General features: G+C 40.4%; 1 protein-coding gene across 1 annotated transcript; it reads right to left on the bottom strand.

The window, feature by feature from the left end:
* Positions 1-9,031: 9,031 nt before the first annotated feature.
* On the bottom strand, positions 9,032-10,343 carry hoxd3a (homeobox D3a; the record flags this gene model as incomplete). The annotated part of the gene is made up of 2 exons (XM_079231057.1): positions 9,032-9,783; positions 9,902-10,343. 2 exons carry the CDS (start codon positions 10,341-10,343, stop codon positions 9,032-9,034), a joined length of 1,194 nt encoding a protein of 397 aa, XP_079087183.1.
* Between the last annotated feature and the right edge of the window lie 8,626 nt (positions 10,344-18,969).

Below are 18,969 nucleotides of genomic sequence, written 5' to 3'. Positions count from 1 at the left end.
CTGGTGGGGGAAATGTATTGTCTGGGCACTCCTGAGAGAGAACAGATGGGGACCTGCTCCTGTCGTTGGGCCAACAGGACACTTGAACAGGCAGATTGCACATTCACATTTACGCCTCAGAACTAGAAACATTGCGCGCCAGCACTTTACAGCGTAACATGCATCAATGCATCCAGCATATAGGAGCTGATACACATCGTCAGTGCATTAATGTATAGTTTCCAATGAAAATGAAAACAAATCAAATTGAAATGGTTGTATAACGCATGCAAAATGATCTATATAAAATCAGTTATTCTATCTGGGACAGACAAGAGGCAAGACAGACACGAGCACAAACAATTGCGGGCCCCGTTCCTGGGGACACAAATGTATTCAGATTATGCCGAGTGGTCAGAGTGCATCCCAAAAATCCTCTATTTTGATTTTATCCCATCTATCATGATTCTCTTTGGCAAACACAATGCCATTGGATCCCAGAAGAATTATAGGGCAGCACTGCAGAAGACAAACAATTTACTGGCACTTTGCCTCACTGAACAGCACTGTCAGCCTGCCAGGAACCATCCATTTTAAACAATACATGTTTTAGTCACCAAGCTGCACATTTTCTTGGACACATAACTCACAGTATTCATGGAACCACTGAAGTTAAGCCAACTACTTAAGATAATAGAAGCTATTCCAACACTGGAAATGTGTACTCTCATCACTCTGATTCAATTGTATGCTTAAAGAAATATTAATATCTTGAAATGAGCAGGCTGGATGTTCTGGAAATACACCATCACCATCCACACCTCTATTCAATACTGTGTGCTCTAACCTACCTCACCTTTAAAAGGGAAGAGCAAATAAGATTCTTCTTGGCAGGCTTTTCTGCATTAACTCCCTCTTCTACCCGAGTGTAAATTAAGAGGGGAGCTAGTGCGGTGTGCAGCAGGAATGTGGGCCTGAGGCAGAGCCGAGCCGAGCAGCGGGATGCTCCAGGGGAGCCGGGGGCCACATTATGCTGCAGCAGGGCCAGAGAGCTCAGCGTCTGACAGCCCTGTGCCCTCGGTGGACACGCCAGGACCACTGCCACCGTATTCTCAGGACATTTACATTATTCAAAGATAAATGCATTGTCAATTTTGTGTCTCCCAGCACTAGATATGTGTGCCGCTTCACTCCTCCCGCAGCCAAAGGTGGGCTCACCTCCGCCCGCTGAAAGACACGCTACAAATGAAATCAAATGTCTTTCTCAATGGTGCAGAATTACTTAACCCTGCATGTTGCCACTGTGCTCTAGATTGTGATGCAGAGGGCTGTAGGTAAGGAGAACAATAGAAGTAGGAAATGTGTCTTTGCGTTTGGGTCGTTAGAGGATGTAAGATACACATTGTGGAGCAACACACAGAGATGTAACACTTTTCCTGCATGTAATTTTTACATAATGAAACACATCATCTCGTCGAAGCCAGAAATGAGCGCCATCTATTAAGTCGTATCAGCCTGGATGAAAGGAAGACTTGATAAGGTGCACTTGAAAAATCATCATACAATTTGACCTTAATAACAATGTACTCAAATCTAACCACGTTATATGCTTTGAGGAAATAAAATACCTTCACTAAAGGCTACTCAACTGTCCACTACTTGGAATGTGATACTCAGAAGAGCTGTTTTAGAAAGACTGAATTGTTTCCAACAGTAAGGCATTATGGATTCTCAATTTTGTAATACATTTGTATCAAGTTGTAAATCTATGCGAAATATGTCAGATTATATCTAAATGTGACAGTCATCTTTCTGAAAAGGTTAAAGTCAAACATGAGTTGTGGTGCAAGGTTACCTTTTAGGATTAGATACATAGTGTTTGAACTTTGTCTGCTCGGAGCCAAGTGGATACAATATAATATGTCTTGTGATATTATGTATATATATTATTGTCCACAAATCCAAAAGACCAAACACAACTAATTGAACCTACTGATGAGTTGTCCCTTTTTTGCATGATATATCTTCCTCTGTTGTTGTCCATAAACCATTAAAAAAGCATCTGTGTGGCACACTATTGCACGGGGTGATGTGCTTGCTTCATTGTCTTGTTCATGGGCACTCTAGTTTATTTAAATATTTCCCACATACACCGTGCCGCTGCTGTAATACTTGATTGAGCAAATGTGGATTAATTCACTGCTGAAATTAGTCCCCAACAAATGTGCAGTTTACTCCTGTTTTGAATAACATTTATTAAAACACAGAGTGCCCAGCTGTTTTAGGAAATGATTTAGCATTCATGAAAATTAAAGTATATGTTTGTCATAGTTATTTAAAGCTTTACATCTTCAGTTGGAACAAATGGACTTTGGGCTTATTGCCAGTGGAAGTTAGACATGTTTGAGAGACATACTAACACATTATTGGTTGTTTGTTTGTTTTTTCATGGGATTTATAAAAAAGAAGAAGTGAAATAGAAAACATCTCCTGCCTCATCCTTTGGATGTGCATGTTAATTAATGTTTCTGATATATTTTTTCTGTAATGAATTTCCATTTTAATAGGATATTATTTCTGCTGTCCCCAGTAAAGCATAAAGGTCCAATGTGTCAGACTGATAGAGACCTTCCTCAGAGTCAGAGGTCAGACCTCAAATGAAGCTAAGATCCAGTTTGCGTCCACTTTGAAGGAAAAGTTACGCAGGACAGGATGTGGGAATGATTTTAAAACTTCCCTCCATGGATGAATTGTTAACTTTAATACTAAAACTTATGAATATACTTATTCATTCAACAATCCATCTCTCATATCTAAAAGTCACAGACAATTTTACTGAAATAATGTGTCCGCGATTACAAATGAAAACCATACAGGATCATTCTTTATCCAGCAGACAGATTAAATTCCAAACCCTGTTACTGTAATAGGCACACTTGTAGCTTGCCATGAATTAGAGCTCTAATTATATTAGGTACTATTTTAAACAAAATAACACATTTCTTATGATCCATAGGTGTAATTTATAGCAAAGCCAGGTTCATTTTCCTGGGCAATCAATTTCGTGGTGTAGCAGAAGACTAATATAATTATGTAAAGCGCTGAGAGCTGAGTATCGCAGTCAGCACAGAAGGGTTTTTCGAAGATAAATGAAGATGCAATTTATTCACTCATAATTTCATACAGAAAATGCCCTGAAAGAAATCCATATGAGCATCAGAAAAGGGCAGAGGCACTAATACTTTTTGATATAGACTACCAGAGCATTGTAGTCAAGGCTCGGGTAATGTATGACTTACTTCAGGTTTCCTCACATCAGTGAGCTATCTTTCACACGAGGAAGGAGGAGAAGAGCCTTTTGGCCAAGCCCTCTAAATCATACCCCGAGGAGCGAGTCATTTATTACAGTTACAATTATATCAATATCACTAACACATAAGAGCTGCGATAAATCCACGCACATCAGTTCTCTGTGACAACATGTGTGATCAATGTAGGGAGGCTCCTCAGCTACAGTTATTCTCAGCAGTTTGGTTGCAGTTTTATGAATCAGAAAGCCTACATGCTTAACTGAAATATGTGTTCAAATATGAAATTGAGATTTTCAGTTTTTATTCATTCTCATCAATCTGTGTGGTTCCTCCTCATATTTTACATGCACTAACCCAGAAGCCTGCTGCTTTGTTTTGTTTTTTCTACTGAGTCTGCAAAACAAAGGACCACCTAGACTTCACTGGAAATGCATTTCAGCCAACAGCAGAGGCCAGTTACAGGAGAGTGGGAGCTGTCAGGGTAAAGATTCATTCTAAATGTGTTTGAGATGTAGATTGTGCAAAAATGGGGAGAAACGCTACATCAGTCAGTTGTTATTCAGTGAATGGGGTCAAGGGCTGCAGTCTTATTTACGGCTCTTCCCCATTAACAAAGCATTAGTTGGCCATTTAAAGATGCTTTTACTTTGCTCCGTGTGTGTGGACTGACTTTTCCCATGCAATATGCCCTCTTTAATAATACAGTACAGATGGACAGATGTATCCGCCTGCAACCAATACACAGATAATTAGTATTCACAGGTATGTGATGTAACCCTGCAGTATTTGTATAATCTGTTTCCTTTCAGAAGAAAAATGCAGTGTAGGCTTTATGAGTTGGCAAACAGCACAGATGCCTCCACCATGAACAGAGTGTGTGCTCCTTTGCTCATTCACCTACACACACACACTGTGCACTGAATTCCTAACGACAGCAGAGGCCAGAGGACACGAAGGACTTCTGACAATGGTGTCCTCTAACATTCACATCCTCTGTCAGTATTTGCAGATGGTCAGGGCTTGTGATAAAAATCTGTTGTCCTTCCTCGCTGCATCTGATACCAAAGATTTACTGAACATGAACACAAACAAGGAAACACATTACGTCCTGTCTGTCAGTTTAATGGACTGACACAAAAATTGTGTTTAAAGCAGTTTATATAAACCCTTTATATCAAATGTGCAATGTGTAGGTGCAGACTGCAAAAAGATGATACCTTCTTTACATAATACAACTAATGTATTGTATATATCTTGTAACTTAAATGAATAGATAAGGTGAGTGAATGAGCGGCAGGTGAAATAACAAACAATTTTAAGGCAAATGAAATTCTTTATTTGAGGAAAAATGTGTATTTTAGATATCAACATATTTTTCTTTTATCAATATACATGATGGGGTCACTAGCAATTTCATTTAGAAACGTTTACATCACATCATTTTATAACAACATAGGCCCTATATTTATATTATTAATAGCATCCTGTTATGCTTAGAAACATGAGGAAATTAAATGAAATACACAAAATGTGTTATTTAGTTTACATTCAAATTATTTTGTCATTCAGACTGAAAGAGACATACAACTATGTAAATAAATAAACAAGTGCATATATATATATATATATATATATATATATATATATATATATATATATATATATATATATATATATATATATATATATATATATGTACACGGGTCCAAAGCAATGTATAACTTTTCCATCATATAAAAGTGTCAAAATATGTCAAAGCAAATCTCCCTGAAACTGGATCCTGCAATATTAGGATGTTAAGCTATGTATCGTGTCTAAACTGATCTGACTGGACTATTAAAGTCAACAACATTAATACATCCTACACTTTACAGTAAGATTCCACAAATCCACACAGTTCGAGTTTTTCGTCACAGTTTGAGAGAGCAGCTGATTTCACCGACGAAACACAAACCGTCGCCTCATTACAGGAAATAAATGTGCTGTGATGAAAGCAAAGCCAACGCGAAGACCTGCAGCCTCCTTTCCTCTCACGTCCTCTGCTCCTCTGCACTCTTTGGGTCTGCGCACAAACTACCAGTCCTTCTAGTCTTCGTCAGATTTTGTTGCGATAGAAATCCTTTCTCTGTTCACTTCCGTCAGCTGCTTTGTTGTGCTGTTTCAGTCTTGATCCGATGTTAATCCACAGTGACGTCGCTCGGCAGGACGCGTTTAATAAAAGTTTAAGAACGAGACACTTTCCTACTCATCTCACTTTTTTTCCACGACGTTTCCACAACTCCTGCTGCCTCCTGTCTCTCGAGCCGGCGCGTGGAGAAAAAAAAAAGCCCTCTTGGGGATGGAGATGAAAGCTACTGGCTTGCACAGAGGAACCATCGCGATATGTTCTGTGCACACCAACTTTCTTCGAGGTCTGATTAAAGAATTGTCTGGTGTCGGTTCCTGCACACCATAAATGAATAAGAAGAGGCTGGGACGACACTTTTTTAAAAATCTACTTCAAACACTTTGAATAAAAGGTTGGCTCTCTGCCCATAATATTTAAGATTTTTAAAAAAACCTATCAAAGTGTTTTAATTAGATGACTGCATCCAGTTAGGATGTCCTGTGTGAAGATGAGCCAATGGCTGTTAACACCTCTTGTTCTCATTAATACTTCGCCTACTGTAGGGTTACTTCCCACATGTAAATATTAGCCTCCATTGAGGGGGCGTGGTCTGCTCTGCTTTTATCCAATCAGGAACGCCAAATGAGTTCCCATGTGCACTGCCTGCTCCAGCAAAGCTGCTCTTCTTTTACTTATTTATGACTGTGATATACTTATTAAATTGCAAGTAAAAACGTAAGCATAACTTCAAAGAAGTGCATATTGACAGCAACTGAACTGTCAAATCGTATTCTGTTTACCTAAAATACAGACAACAAAATAATCTGTAAATGAATGAATGAATATATACTTTATTAATCCCCAAGGGGATTTTTTTTTGTCGTCATCAGTAAAGAAACATGATTTCATAAAGTTTTCTAACCAGACACCACTAAAGCAGGGTTGTGCTTTTGTTTTGTTTTGTTTGTTGTTGCAGTGCAGCTCTAATCAAAGGAATTATGCTATTTCCAAATGGGGTGAAGCTTCCTTTCTGCATGCCACATTGTTGGTCAAACCATGTCCACAGTCACGATGGAGAGGTTAACATCTGAAACTCCAATTATTCCATTTGGTACTGCAGCAGTGAGACTTCGACTTGTATACATTATTTCCTTGTTTAATCGCCAATGGTGCCCTATATTTTCGACATCAGTAATATTTAATAGTTTATAGTTTAATACAAATCCATAATTTTTTTTTATTTTTTATTTTACACTTTTTTTTTGCCTTTTCACCACAGAAAGAACACATATATACTGAAATAAAAAAATACAGAATAATAACAACAACAAAAAAAGGGTCTGGTTTGCTCTGTCCTCTCAAAAGATTTTGAGAAATTATTTATTTGTCATATTAGTATTGTGAATCCTTCTATTCTCATACCAGAAATATATTTTATTATATTGATTAAATCATTTAATAAATAATAATGAATCGTGTTATTAGCCTCATATTCAGCAGTTTTTTGGGAGGGGAAACTGTTTTGTTGAATGTTCTAAATGCTATCATATTAAAACTACTAGGGTCTCAATAATTGACTAGCAGTGCAGAAGCTGCAGTGGGGGAGCTGGAAGAAGAAAGAACTCACCCAGGGTCAAAATGGCCGCCGTCCACTGAATACTGAGGTGAGTTGTAGCCTATTGTTGCAGCTCAGAGCCAAAACCCAGGAATACATTCATTATGAAATAAAATCAATTAAACCTCAAACTCATGTTGTTTAAGACTCTAGGATGACAGTTGTGTGCTGAGTCACATTCATATGAAACTTTGTGGGACCACTGGGACTCACTGATGATGTAATTTACTTTGATGGGCATTTAAATCAGAGATATCTCAGAGACTGTGAACCCACAAGGTTTTTATAAAACTCTCCCCCACCATTAACGATTGGGGCTTCTCGGTTTGAAATGTGTTACTTGGATTTGGAATGCAAATGCTTTGTTCAGGAGGAGGAGGGATCAGCAAGGAGTCTGAAAGCGACGAGTTTTTGATTAATGAGCTTTGAAATGGCTCTCCAGGAGCAATAAAGGATGAACTGCTCTCTCTACCTCTCTCTCTCTCTCTCTCTCTCTCTCTCTCTCTCTCTCTCTCTCTCCCACACAGGCACGTACAAACACACGCATATCCATGTTGTATCATTTCCAATGTCAAATTGTTTATTTTTGCTTTTATTGTCACCAATCTGCTCTGCCTTACCCATCACATGGGCACATATCTTTACTTCCTATCCGCCAAATTTATGAAACATTATTGTGACGATGTGTACCAATCAATTAGACAGCAGCGATTAGACTGTAGTCTAGGAAAATGGAGCTTATTCTCTTGTCCCAGCAGATAATCATGTGGCCGGGTCTAAAAAAATGATAAGTGACATGTGAGAAATGCAATAAGCCCATAGACTCACTTCCATCATAACAGTGAAACATCAATAACCTCCAGAGCCCTTTATCCTGCTGAAATGCACTTTGCATTGGAAGCATAGAGCCGTCTGATGAGTTTTAGATATCCTGGTGTCTAATTATTGATTCGGACTGTACAGTAGAGTTGTGGAGTCAATACGCCTCCTCGGTACTCTTACCTGACAGTTTCACTGGGAGGAATTAAAATAATTAGATACATTGGACGACCAGTGCTGCAGGGTGTTTAAAAAAATGCAATAAAAAATACAAGTTTGAGCACTTTATTTACAAAATGTTAAACACAATAAAATATAACATTTCAATATCATTAGGGTTTCATAAATTTATGGATATCCAACTGAATGGAATAACAATGGAAGACAAATAAAAAATAGTAATGGACTACACAAAATGACATGCTGGTGTGTATAATATTTCATACTTCGATAGTCTACGTTTTGCTTTAGGTTTGACACAAGATTAACCATGGACATATAGTGGAGTTTATACACTATCAGATGTCCCATTTATCCCAGATTTACAATTAGAAATGCTCTTCTTTCAACAATACACTGCGAGTCATAGCATTTTTTTCAAACCCTGTTTTGCCAACACTTCCAAGTGCACTGATCTGTCCAATCTTACAAAAAACTCCACACTTATAAATACTCGCATATGAACGATAAATAATGTGCAATACAAAAAGTAATTAAATAATAAATAGGCTATATGCTAATACAAAAGATTATGCAAAATAATACAAAATCAATAAATAGGATGCCGGTGAGGAGAATGAGATCCTACAAACCAACAAAGATTTCCCTACAAAAGTCCCCCTAAAGATGAGCGTCTACTTTTGAGATACAAGACTTACCTTCAAGTAACGGCATGAAATATTCAGTCAAAATGTGCGCATTGCACTTGAGAAAGAAACAAAACAAAGAGAAGGAACAACTGACAACCAGGCTAGTCTGCCTCTACGCATCCCCAAATATTCAACAGAAATGGACAACGCTGCATTATTCGGAAAATAATTACACAATAGCATTAATAGTAATATCAATAATACTGTAATAATACACACGACTCTCTTGGAGTGTAGTTATTAGACTAGTGAGGTAATAAAAAGAGCGCGACATAATTTTGGCACACATACACGCATTCGCACACACGCACACGCACACAGAAACCACATATTACAAATGCGTGAGTTTAGGCGCTTCCTGAATCCTTCCCTGAGACGCTTGGTGAGAGGTGAGGTCTGTGTATGTGGGATGGGGATCACAGGGTCCATGGTGGTGGTTCCCTGGGATCTGGGCGGCACAGCTGTAGTCCACGCTGGTGGACGAGGGGTGGGGAAGGTGGCCGAGGTTGAACATGGGGCCAGAGGCTGGCATGGAATCAACAAAATTCCCACCCACATAAACGGGGCTGCCTTGCAAATTGGCGTTGGCAAAGCTGCCGTTGCTCTGCATGCCGTGGTGCTCGTATTCGGAGCCCGGGTACCTCTTCTGTTGCGGGATGCAGCCACCCAAGGGTGCCGTGTACGCGGCCAACCCGTACATGTTTTGCTGGGGCTTGGCGAAGGACGGGGGCGAGGGCGCGTCATAGCTCAGGCTGTTCACGTTTTGAAGCTGGCCAGAGTATCCAATGTGATTTGGGCCACTCAGCGGCGGGCTTCTATCCGGGGAGTGTCCCAGGGGAGAGTGCGCGAGCCCTTTAGACTTCTGGTCCTTTTTGTATTTCATCCTCCTGTTTTGAAACCAGATCTTTATTTGACGCTCGGTGAGATTCAACAGATTTGCCATTTCCACTCTCCGAGGGCGACACAGATAGCGGTTAAAGTGAAACTCCTTCTCCAGCTCCACAAGTTGTGCGCTGGTGTAAGCAGTTCTGACTCGTTTGGAGGCTGGACCCGGTGGGCTCTTCTCGTCACTCAGTTCTCCACCTGTAAAGGAACCACAGCATCATCTTAGCCACTTTTCAGCCATGTTATCACCAATGCACCCATAAACAAGGCCCAGTCCACCCCTTACCCCCTTTCCCATAGACACACGCACCATCACCTGCACTGGTGCAGTTGCTGCCCTTCTTTGCGTTCTGCCGGGTCTCCTTCATCCAGGGGAAGATCTGCTTTGTGAGGGTTGGTGTGGCAGTACTGGAAGCGCTGCTGGAAGGGGATTTCTTCTTCTGGGGTGCAGAGCTGTTGGAGCTGGGAGAGGATGCAGACAGTGGAGGTGCCTGCTGCTCCACAACACTCGTAGCTTGGCTGCTGCTGTTGCTTTGACTGCTGCTTTGTCGCATGCAGTCTCCGTTCAGGTCACTGTCTTTGAGGGCTGGAGGCCGGACAGCAGGGGTCTGGGTGGGACACACCGAGCCCTGGTAGTCATTCTCAATGCTGGAAGCAGCGTAGGGCTGATGAGCGGGGCCGTAGTTGTAAGAGTCTGGTTTGGGGAAGGTGTAGCCTCCAAAAAGTCCAGAGTTATCGTAGTATGTTGCTTTCTGCATCTTGTGGATTCAAAGCCAATAAGCCAGTGCAACTCTATCCAGTGGCATGGATGTTGTGTATTCACGTGATAGGTGTTTCCCACCGTTGCTCCAGTCTGTGACCTACAAAGAGAATGATATCAGACTCATGGTTCATATGTGTAAGGCCCAAAACCCTTATAGCTGCAACGACCTTAACATAGTGTAATGTTTGAATTCACAGTAAACCATGAAAAGTACACTGCTAGGCCCAAGACTTGTGCTGCAGCAGCTATTGAATTATAAATTACAAACTGTCTCTAACTGAGAGACATCTCCCAGCCCCAGATTAATTACTGGCACAAAACAGTTAAAGTTTAACTTGCGATGAAAGGACCCTTTGAGGGGCTTTGGAGTCCCTCAGAAAAAAAGCTGAATCAGCATTTGACACACACATACACACAATACCCTTTTCACTCATCACAGGGCTTAACAAAGCCCGTCATGCATTGTTCCCTGCAGTAGAAATATATGGCCCACCAAAGCCGTGCATTTGGATCACACACACACACACATACACACACACACACACACACACACACACACACACACACACACACACACACACACACACGAGAAGCTACATGCTAACCTCCTGCACTGTGTGTTATTAATGTCAATAAAAAAACTGCAGGTAAGTAAGTAAGGGTGCGTGTGTGTGTGTGTGTGTGTGTGTGTGTGTGTGTGTGTGTGTGTGTGTGTGTGAGTGTGTGTGTGTGTGTGTGTGTGGGTGTGTGTGGGTGTGTGTGTGTGTGTGTGTGTGTGTGTGTGTGTGTGTGTGTGTGTGTGGGTGTGTGTGTGAGAGAGGTGAGTTAGAGAGAGTTGTTGGGGGACAGTTATGATATTTCATCCGCTTTTATGCCTTCACCCACACATGTTAGCATGGTTTGTTGGTTTTCTGCCTCTGACCCATTCAAGCAAAAATGTACCTTTAATTGTAGAAAAGAAAAAAAATATATATTTCTAAGAAAATGTATTAAATATTCAGGATATTTTTGATAGCATCAACATTTTTTTTCCAGAATTTAGCAGAGAAAGGCAAGCAAGCATTCACGTGCAGTGTAAATTGAAACACACATATCAAAGGGCCTGTACTGTATGTTGGTGGCTTCAGGAGGTGCAGCCTGCGCCGTGCATAACAATTGCACCTGTCAGTGTGGACCGCGGCACAATTTATGACCGCGAATGTTATGGTTGTAAATGGCCTCAGAGAGGAATGAAAAGCAAAACAGTCCTCAAGACTCGCAGCCCTCAGAAGTGTAAAACTAAGCGTAGGAGGAAGGCAAGGGAAAGAATTTCATACTCGGCGACTTCTCCCATACAGAGGCTCGGTTTATAAACGACGCCTCCATTCTGCAGCCATGCACCGAGGAGAGAGACTGGAGAGAGTTTGATGGTTAGAAAGAGGCGATTTGGCGTCAATGCATCGGTTAACGTGGGAGGAAATGGTGAAATTATCTTTGATTTTACGTTTTATAATTTGCATGTTTTTGAGTATAGCGTTCCAGAAGAATTTAAAACTAAATAATGTAGTTTTATATTTTAATGTTTTGTGGGGAAAAAAAATGTATTAACTGCGCTGTTGTTTTTTTTTGATCATGCGGCGTGGAATGGGGCAAATAATGACCCGGACAGGGAAGTTAAAGCCATCCCTCATGTCTGTGCTCGTGATTTAAGCCTCCTGTGAAACACTGTGAGCGTTAATATGTAGTCTAAGAACAAATCACCCTTTCACCTTGTTAGCAGTTGGACTGTGCTGTCCACTCCCTTCATTAAAGAAATGTTACTCACCGAAATCTGCACAAATCTCTTTTATATCCCTCACGCATTCATCACTGCTCCCACCTCGACCTGCAAGAGAAATTAAATAAATGTTTATTTACATTAGATTTAATCACACATATGAGCTTCAAATTCGAGGCATATAATACAGCCATATGTTATACAATAATAAATATGAAAATCATCAAACCTAGTATTTATTTTGTTTATACATTACATTATATTAATTTAATTATAACAACTCCAATTAAAAATACATTTTAATTCAAACAATTCCCGGACAATTAATAAATACATTTTTGACCTGTTTAATTTTGCCTGAATTGCTTCTCTAAAGACCACAGATTACTTTGTTTTTTCAAGTCTCCGCTTGAGAGTAAAAAAGTCCTACACGTGCACTTTTTACACAAAGAGCCAGCCCAAATATTTAGCAGTCATAAGCTTTTTTCAGGTGACCTTTGGGTCATTCGGCATTAAGTCAAAGTTTAATGAACAACTAGCAGTTTGGCTACAAGTAGACTCAACTCTTAACTAAATTCAAAGCAGCTTTTCAGCGGGCACTGCAACGGAGGAGAAGATGCTCGACCGACGGCTAGAAATCAGAAATTAAACCTTTGGAGATTTCAGTGGATAGTTTTTTTTACTGAGTGTGAAACCACCTCTGTCTGTTCCCCTGCTTGCACTGGAGGATATACTTCAAATACTATCATGGAGATTTCGGATTCCTTCGATGTGGAATATGTGTTAATGCTGGTCGATAATCGCCTCAAGTGCTTTTTGAGCACACTGGGCTACTAGTAGCAGACATGCTCCTCTTTTCAGACAGCAGTGTTCTTCGCCTACGCGCTGTTACGGTAAGTTTGGTCCACACAATGGGCCGGACTCAATGTGGAGTGTTATTATCCCAGCTACTCGCTTCTCCTGCAGCGGCTCAAACTCTGTTCACATCCAGTTAAACAGCCCTTGAGGGGCGTTTTATGATGGTTTGAAATGTGTGTTACATGCAATAATTAACTAGCAGTGTGATATTATTGTTGTTCCTGGAGAACGCTGCTGAAATAACACGGAATCACCAGTTGCAGCAGAAGGTTTCGCTTATAATGCTGCTTTTTGTTGTTATACATTCAGCAGCTGTTCTGCACAGACGCACAAGAGTATAACGATGAAGTGCACATCAATTACACCTTAATCCACTGTAGAAAAACAATTAATCTTTTAGAAGAATATGGGAAATAGTCAACTAAAATAAACGATAAGTACGTTTATATTGTGAGATGGGTCTAATTTAAATTCCCAAAACAAAAGAAACAAATATAAATAATCACATGAGTTCGAATTAACCGCATGCAAGTGAGCCAAAAAAAGCATCCAAATAGTATGAAAATTAAGCATTTGCCTGAATCCCGGTTCCCTATCCAGGCCGGTAATCCTTCAAAACATCCAATATGAATCCATGTATAATATAACGTTGTAGGTTAACAAAGCCATATCGTTGAAACCACATAAATCACGGCAAACGCCACTGTGACGATAAGACAACAAATTAATGTGATTTACGATCCAAGAGTCAAAAAGAAAAGTTCCTCTCCTACTTCTTCCCTCCGAGCCGGTTTTCATCCAAACGTGAAAGCAGCTGAAAAGCAGCTGGGCAGCTCGAGCTCAATCTATCGATAATTTCTGAACGCACTTTCTCGAAAAAGAAAGAAAATAAAAGAATCTGCCTTGGAGGAGAAGCGGTGGACTCCATATCCGCACGGTCACCGGCCAGAGCGACATTAACAAGCATCCCCTCCTTGAGTGGAATAAATCATATATACTTCCACGCATTATATTAACCCGTGGTTAAAGGTTGCTTTCTGCCATGCGATTGCTTACCTGCGAATCAATTCATCATAAAACAGCTTCCCTCTCAGTCTCAGTTGCTTTCCATGCAGTCTCTAGAATAAATCCTTCACCCTTTGTCTGTAGACAATGCTGTCCTAAACCTGATCTTGCTGTTTTTCAGACATTTCCATATACCAATGGAGACAGTATTCCCGAAAGAATGGAAGGACTCGCATTCAACTACCAATAAAAAGCGAACAAGGTATCCATATTCCAGAAGAAGAAAAAAATCCCTGGCAATCAATCACCCATTGAAATATACATGAATTCAGAAACGATATAGGCCTGAACACATTTAGAGCTAAGATTTGAATTTTTGGGGCTGTTTCGGAAGCTTTGTGATGACAAATAAAGGCGCTGCCTTAAGATACAAGCATATTTGTTCACGTGATTGTTCTCTTCCACCACCGAGCCTTATACCTCACCAATCCATTTTGATAAAGGGTGGCGTTTATTTCCTCATCAGAACTGTGAGAAAATGTTCCACTGCCTTTTTCTTTTCATCTCCATCGAATTACAACTCGCCTGCACTTCAGTATTTAAACTCACGCATTATATTATATGCTGTTGTTAAGGTATTAATAATATAATAATAAAGTTGTGGACATTCTCCTGCTCCATCATAGCCATGTTTACAGCATATAGTAAAGTGGGACGTTATTTTTAATTCATTTCTAAGCATTGTATATGTTACAGCAGCTTTGGAATTTCCAGCCTTTTGTAGATTTTCTCTTCACATTAAAACCTTCAAAGTGGGCCATAAACGCATCACAGTTAAGTATTTTAGTGAATATTACGATTCCTATACTATTCTACTCCCTCTCGATGTCCTAGTTTAGTCGCCCAGTTACTGATGTGGGACATGCATTTTTAAAATGATTTATGAAACAAACGACATGTGGGGATTTTCTTCCAGCTGGGGCTGGATTGTCTTCAAATAAACCACATTATCATCTTTTGTTTGCCTTCACACACAAAGAGTGAGAGAGACATGTCTTCTTCTACATTGTTTTCAATATCAATCACAGAGAGATTTTATTTTTTTTTAAATCGCAGGGTTTGATAAGCAATAAATACTCATATTGGAAACAACTCGAATGGAAGAGGACGATTTGGAGCCGCAGAGAGCGCCGGCTGTTCAGCTGTAGGTTCTCTTTGCTGAGAAGAAGAAGAAGAAGAAGCAAAAGAAGAAGAGGAGATGTAGGACTGGTAGCGTCGCAGCATATGTTCAGAGGGCAATAAAAGTGAAAGATTTACAGTTTTCGCCCGGCCCCCAACAGCCTCGAACCCTTTCAGGAATTACTAAGAATGATTTACAAGGCGGCAGAACTGTCAGCCTGCCCAAACTTCCACGACTTCTTAGAAATGAAAATCAAATCACCAACAACCAAAACAGCAGAAACACACCTCGGTCCTCTCAAGCAAGAAGGAAATATAACCTTTTATTCATCTTATGATGAACACTACTCATATATAAATCATGACATGTTCAGTTCGACTTCGCAATTTATAATTGCATCTATTGTAGCTTCTTTTTTTTGCACTAAAGTGGTATAAATCTGAATAAGACATTGAATAAAGAGTCGGGGGCCCTGTGGAGGGGCCACTCTGAGCTATGTCCGAAAGAACATTTATTCAGAGCGAGCATCCATAAATACACGTCACTGCCCTTTAGTTTTTACCATTTATCCTATCAATCCAGCAAGCACAACCGTTCTACCTTTTCTAATATATGATATGAAAAAGAAGACATGCGTACAGCGACAAACCACAGCATGCAATCCTGCTCGGAGCGCACAGATCAAAGGCAACAATTGATCAAATATCCCGACATTTGATATCGTCATTTACCAGCTATGGCAACATGAAAAAATGCTGAAATATTTACCTACCCAAGCATCCATCGGTTAGGATGTGTTGCTAAAGTGCGGGGCTACGGTGGCGCCGGGTATCGGATATTATTTTCTTGGGGGATCTCTTCAGTTTTCAAGTCTGATAGAGTCCTTGCGATTAATGACGACGTCGTGTTTCTAGGGGGACGTGCTGCATTAATTATTTAGACAATCACGTGGTCGAGAATAGAGAGCGGAGCGCTATAGTCTCTGGATTATATCTCTGAATGCAGACAGCGCACTTTAATATATCTTAGGGGGTTGTCTGGCTAGGAGAGGCTTCTGCGAAAAACAGCTGGAAATCAAATATGGCCGGATGGAGAGCAACGACGTTGTATTCCTGCACTGGGTGCAGTGTCATTGAAAATGGCACTGCCTTTGGCTCCCATTTATTGCTGTTGAGACATGTAGGTCAGTGTGGCTGCACACTGTACGTGGTAGTAGGCTGCTCGCACCTGATCATTGCTGAAGGGAACTGCGCTGTGATATGTTTAATAAATACACGTTTCACCAGCAAGTCATGACTCCTGATGATTTGATATTCAAATGATTTTAAATAATACATTAACTTTAATGTAATACATACACAGCCATTACAAGTGATGTGAAATAGTTATGTATTATGTAGTTTTCCAATAGTAATGCCCCCCCCCCCCCCCCCTCCCCTCCCCCACCCACGCGCACACCCCTCCCCCTCTCTCGCTCATCCTCTCTTCAGCATCTATGTGCAGATCATTTATGGCAGGATGGTGGATCGGTGGTATCACTTTGTCTCAGCTTCTCTCTGAGTCTATATGACACGTGCGTGTATTTTTTACACATACACAGAGATATACACGCCATGCGCGTGCCAGTTGGCCCGGGTGCGCTCCGCGGGGATGAGACAGTGGTCACTGGGGATGAAAACACAGCTGAGTGACTGAAGATTGTCTTTCCACATGTCCGTTTATGACCACTTTGTTTGTATCAGCACTGAATTTTGCACTGTGGAGGGTTGGAGGTCAGTGTAGCAGTGGGTCATATTCAATAAAGGCACAGCCCGTGAAGCACGAAGGGGGTTCATATCAAATCCACAGGCCTGGTAGCCTATTTCATAAAGTAGTGCACTGTGTGTGTGTGTGTGTGTGTGTGTGTGTGTGTGTGTGTGTGTGTGTGTGTGTGTGTGTGTGTGTGTGTGTGTGTGTGTGTCTGTGTGTGTGTGTGTGTGTGTGTGTGTGTGTGTGTGTGTGTGTGTGTGTGTGTGTGTGTTTACTTCATGATAAATGTGGCGTTATCTGGATTTGCCTCGGAAAAAAGTTGTTATTTCTCAGTTTGAATCAGGCAAGTGTATCTGTGTGGTTCTCTTCTGTGATAAAGACTGATATAAATCACCACTTTGCAATAAAGGCACGTCAAAAAACCTTCTCAGAACCCAACTGCATGCCATTTTCTTTGAATATCACCTTGAAAAGCTCCATAAGAGCCACGAGTATGCTGCAGCGCGTGAATCGCCCCTTTCGATAAGAGCTCGTAAGAGGAAAACTAAGACAAACTCGTTCTTTAACATGTTTTTTTTAAAAGATATTTATGCTCGTTAATTTCATGCTTAACCAGAGAAGATGCTACATTTGCCCATGCAGCGAACATTTGGTGCATTTGTGGATGTTTTTTTAAAGGGTGTTAAATGTCCATATGGCTCCACACGCGTGTTACCACCGAAGAAAACCTCTGTGCATCAAACGTGATCCTTTTGAAACGAATGACACTAAATAACCCCATACAAATAGATACATTAAATAAAATAAACTTTTGAGCAATGAGAAACATTATAAAATACCCGTGTGTCCGGAAAAATGCATCTAAATAATTCTCAAATGGAGATTCTGTTATATAAATCGCGACAAAGTGCTCTCTCTGCAGTTATTTAAATGCATATTCAGTAGAAATCTTTATTTTTCCAATATACTTTTCGCAATCTCAATGCACAATACAAGGTAAAAAGCATGTACAAAAATAAAACCAAACGATTGCATATTGACATGAGGAGACAAATACACAAATCAGAAGCTTTTTAAATAGGCCTGCTGTTAAAACACGTGTAAAAACTATGGGATTCACGCACTGACTTTTTTGCTTTGAATGCTTTGGCTTTTAAACTGTGGAAAACTCCTCCAAAAGCAAAGCGAGCAGGGGGAGAAAATGCTGCTTGTCCGGCGGGTCAGGGGTGCTGGGGTCAGTCCTCGCGGCTGAAATGTGTCCCTTGGATGAACCTGCCACTGCTGCTTTGTCGACCTTCGGTTGAAATACCTTTTCAAAGCCTCCCATCGCAAAGGATTCACAGAGAAGACCTCTTCGGACTGGGAGAGCTTCTGTGCTTCTTTTTGTGTGTGTGTGTCCGAAGACAATGACGGTATAAAACAAGAAACCTGTGTCTTGAGACGTGACGTGAAAGCCCCCCTCGGTTAGCTCGGTGCAAATGAAAAACTAGAAGATTCCCACATTAACTAAAGACTAAAACGTTGCATAAAGCCATGCTAATAATCCACAAGAGTTCCAACATATTTTAGATGAATTAAAGTTGAACGAATACTTTTTAATTAAAATTGTATGTGTGCTATACGAAAATGTACATGTTTTTTAAACAAATAAATAATTACGTAAACAAATCATATCAAAAATGAAATAAACAATTATACTCCTAAATATTCTGAATTTGATTTTTTTTTTTTTGTCCGATGAGAAACATCCACTATCAATTCGATGCCATGCAGGAAGAAATGGTCTTTCATATAAGTCTTTCAATGGCACGAGAGAGCCTCTGAAATTGTACACTGTTTACAAAGTGAGAGATTTATAAGGGCACTCCGAATAGTATGCACACAGGAATGTCTTGCGTTTGGCAATAATATTTAGGCTAACACATTTTCTAAGCTTTATTGTACAAAATAAGTTAAAACATACTAGTCACAAATAAACGTAGAACTGAGAGATCCAACGGGGTTTTTGCAACTCACGAACGAACGTAGTTGTGTTTGGCGTGCTCTGAGCAAACATTGGTTCAAGTATAGATG

This window comes from Taurulus bubalis (assembly GCF_910589615.1).
Source record: "Taurulus bubalis genome assembly, chromosome: 15".
Classification (NCBI taxonomy): domain Eukaryota; kingdom Metazoa; phylum Chordata; class Actinopteri; order Perciformes; family Cottidae; genus Taurulus; species Taurulus bubalis.
This window is presented reverse-complemented; position numbering and strand designations above follow the sequence as displayed.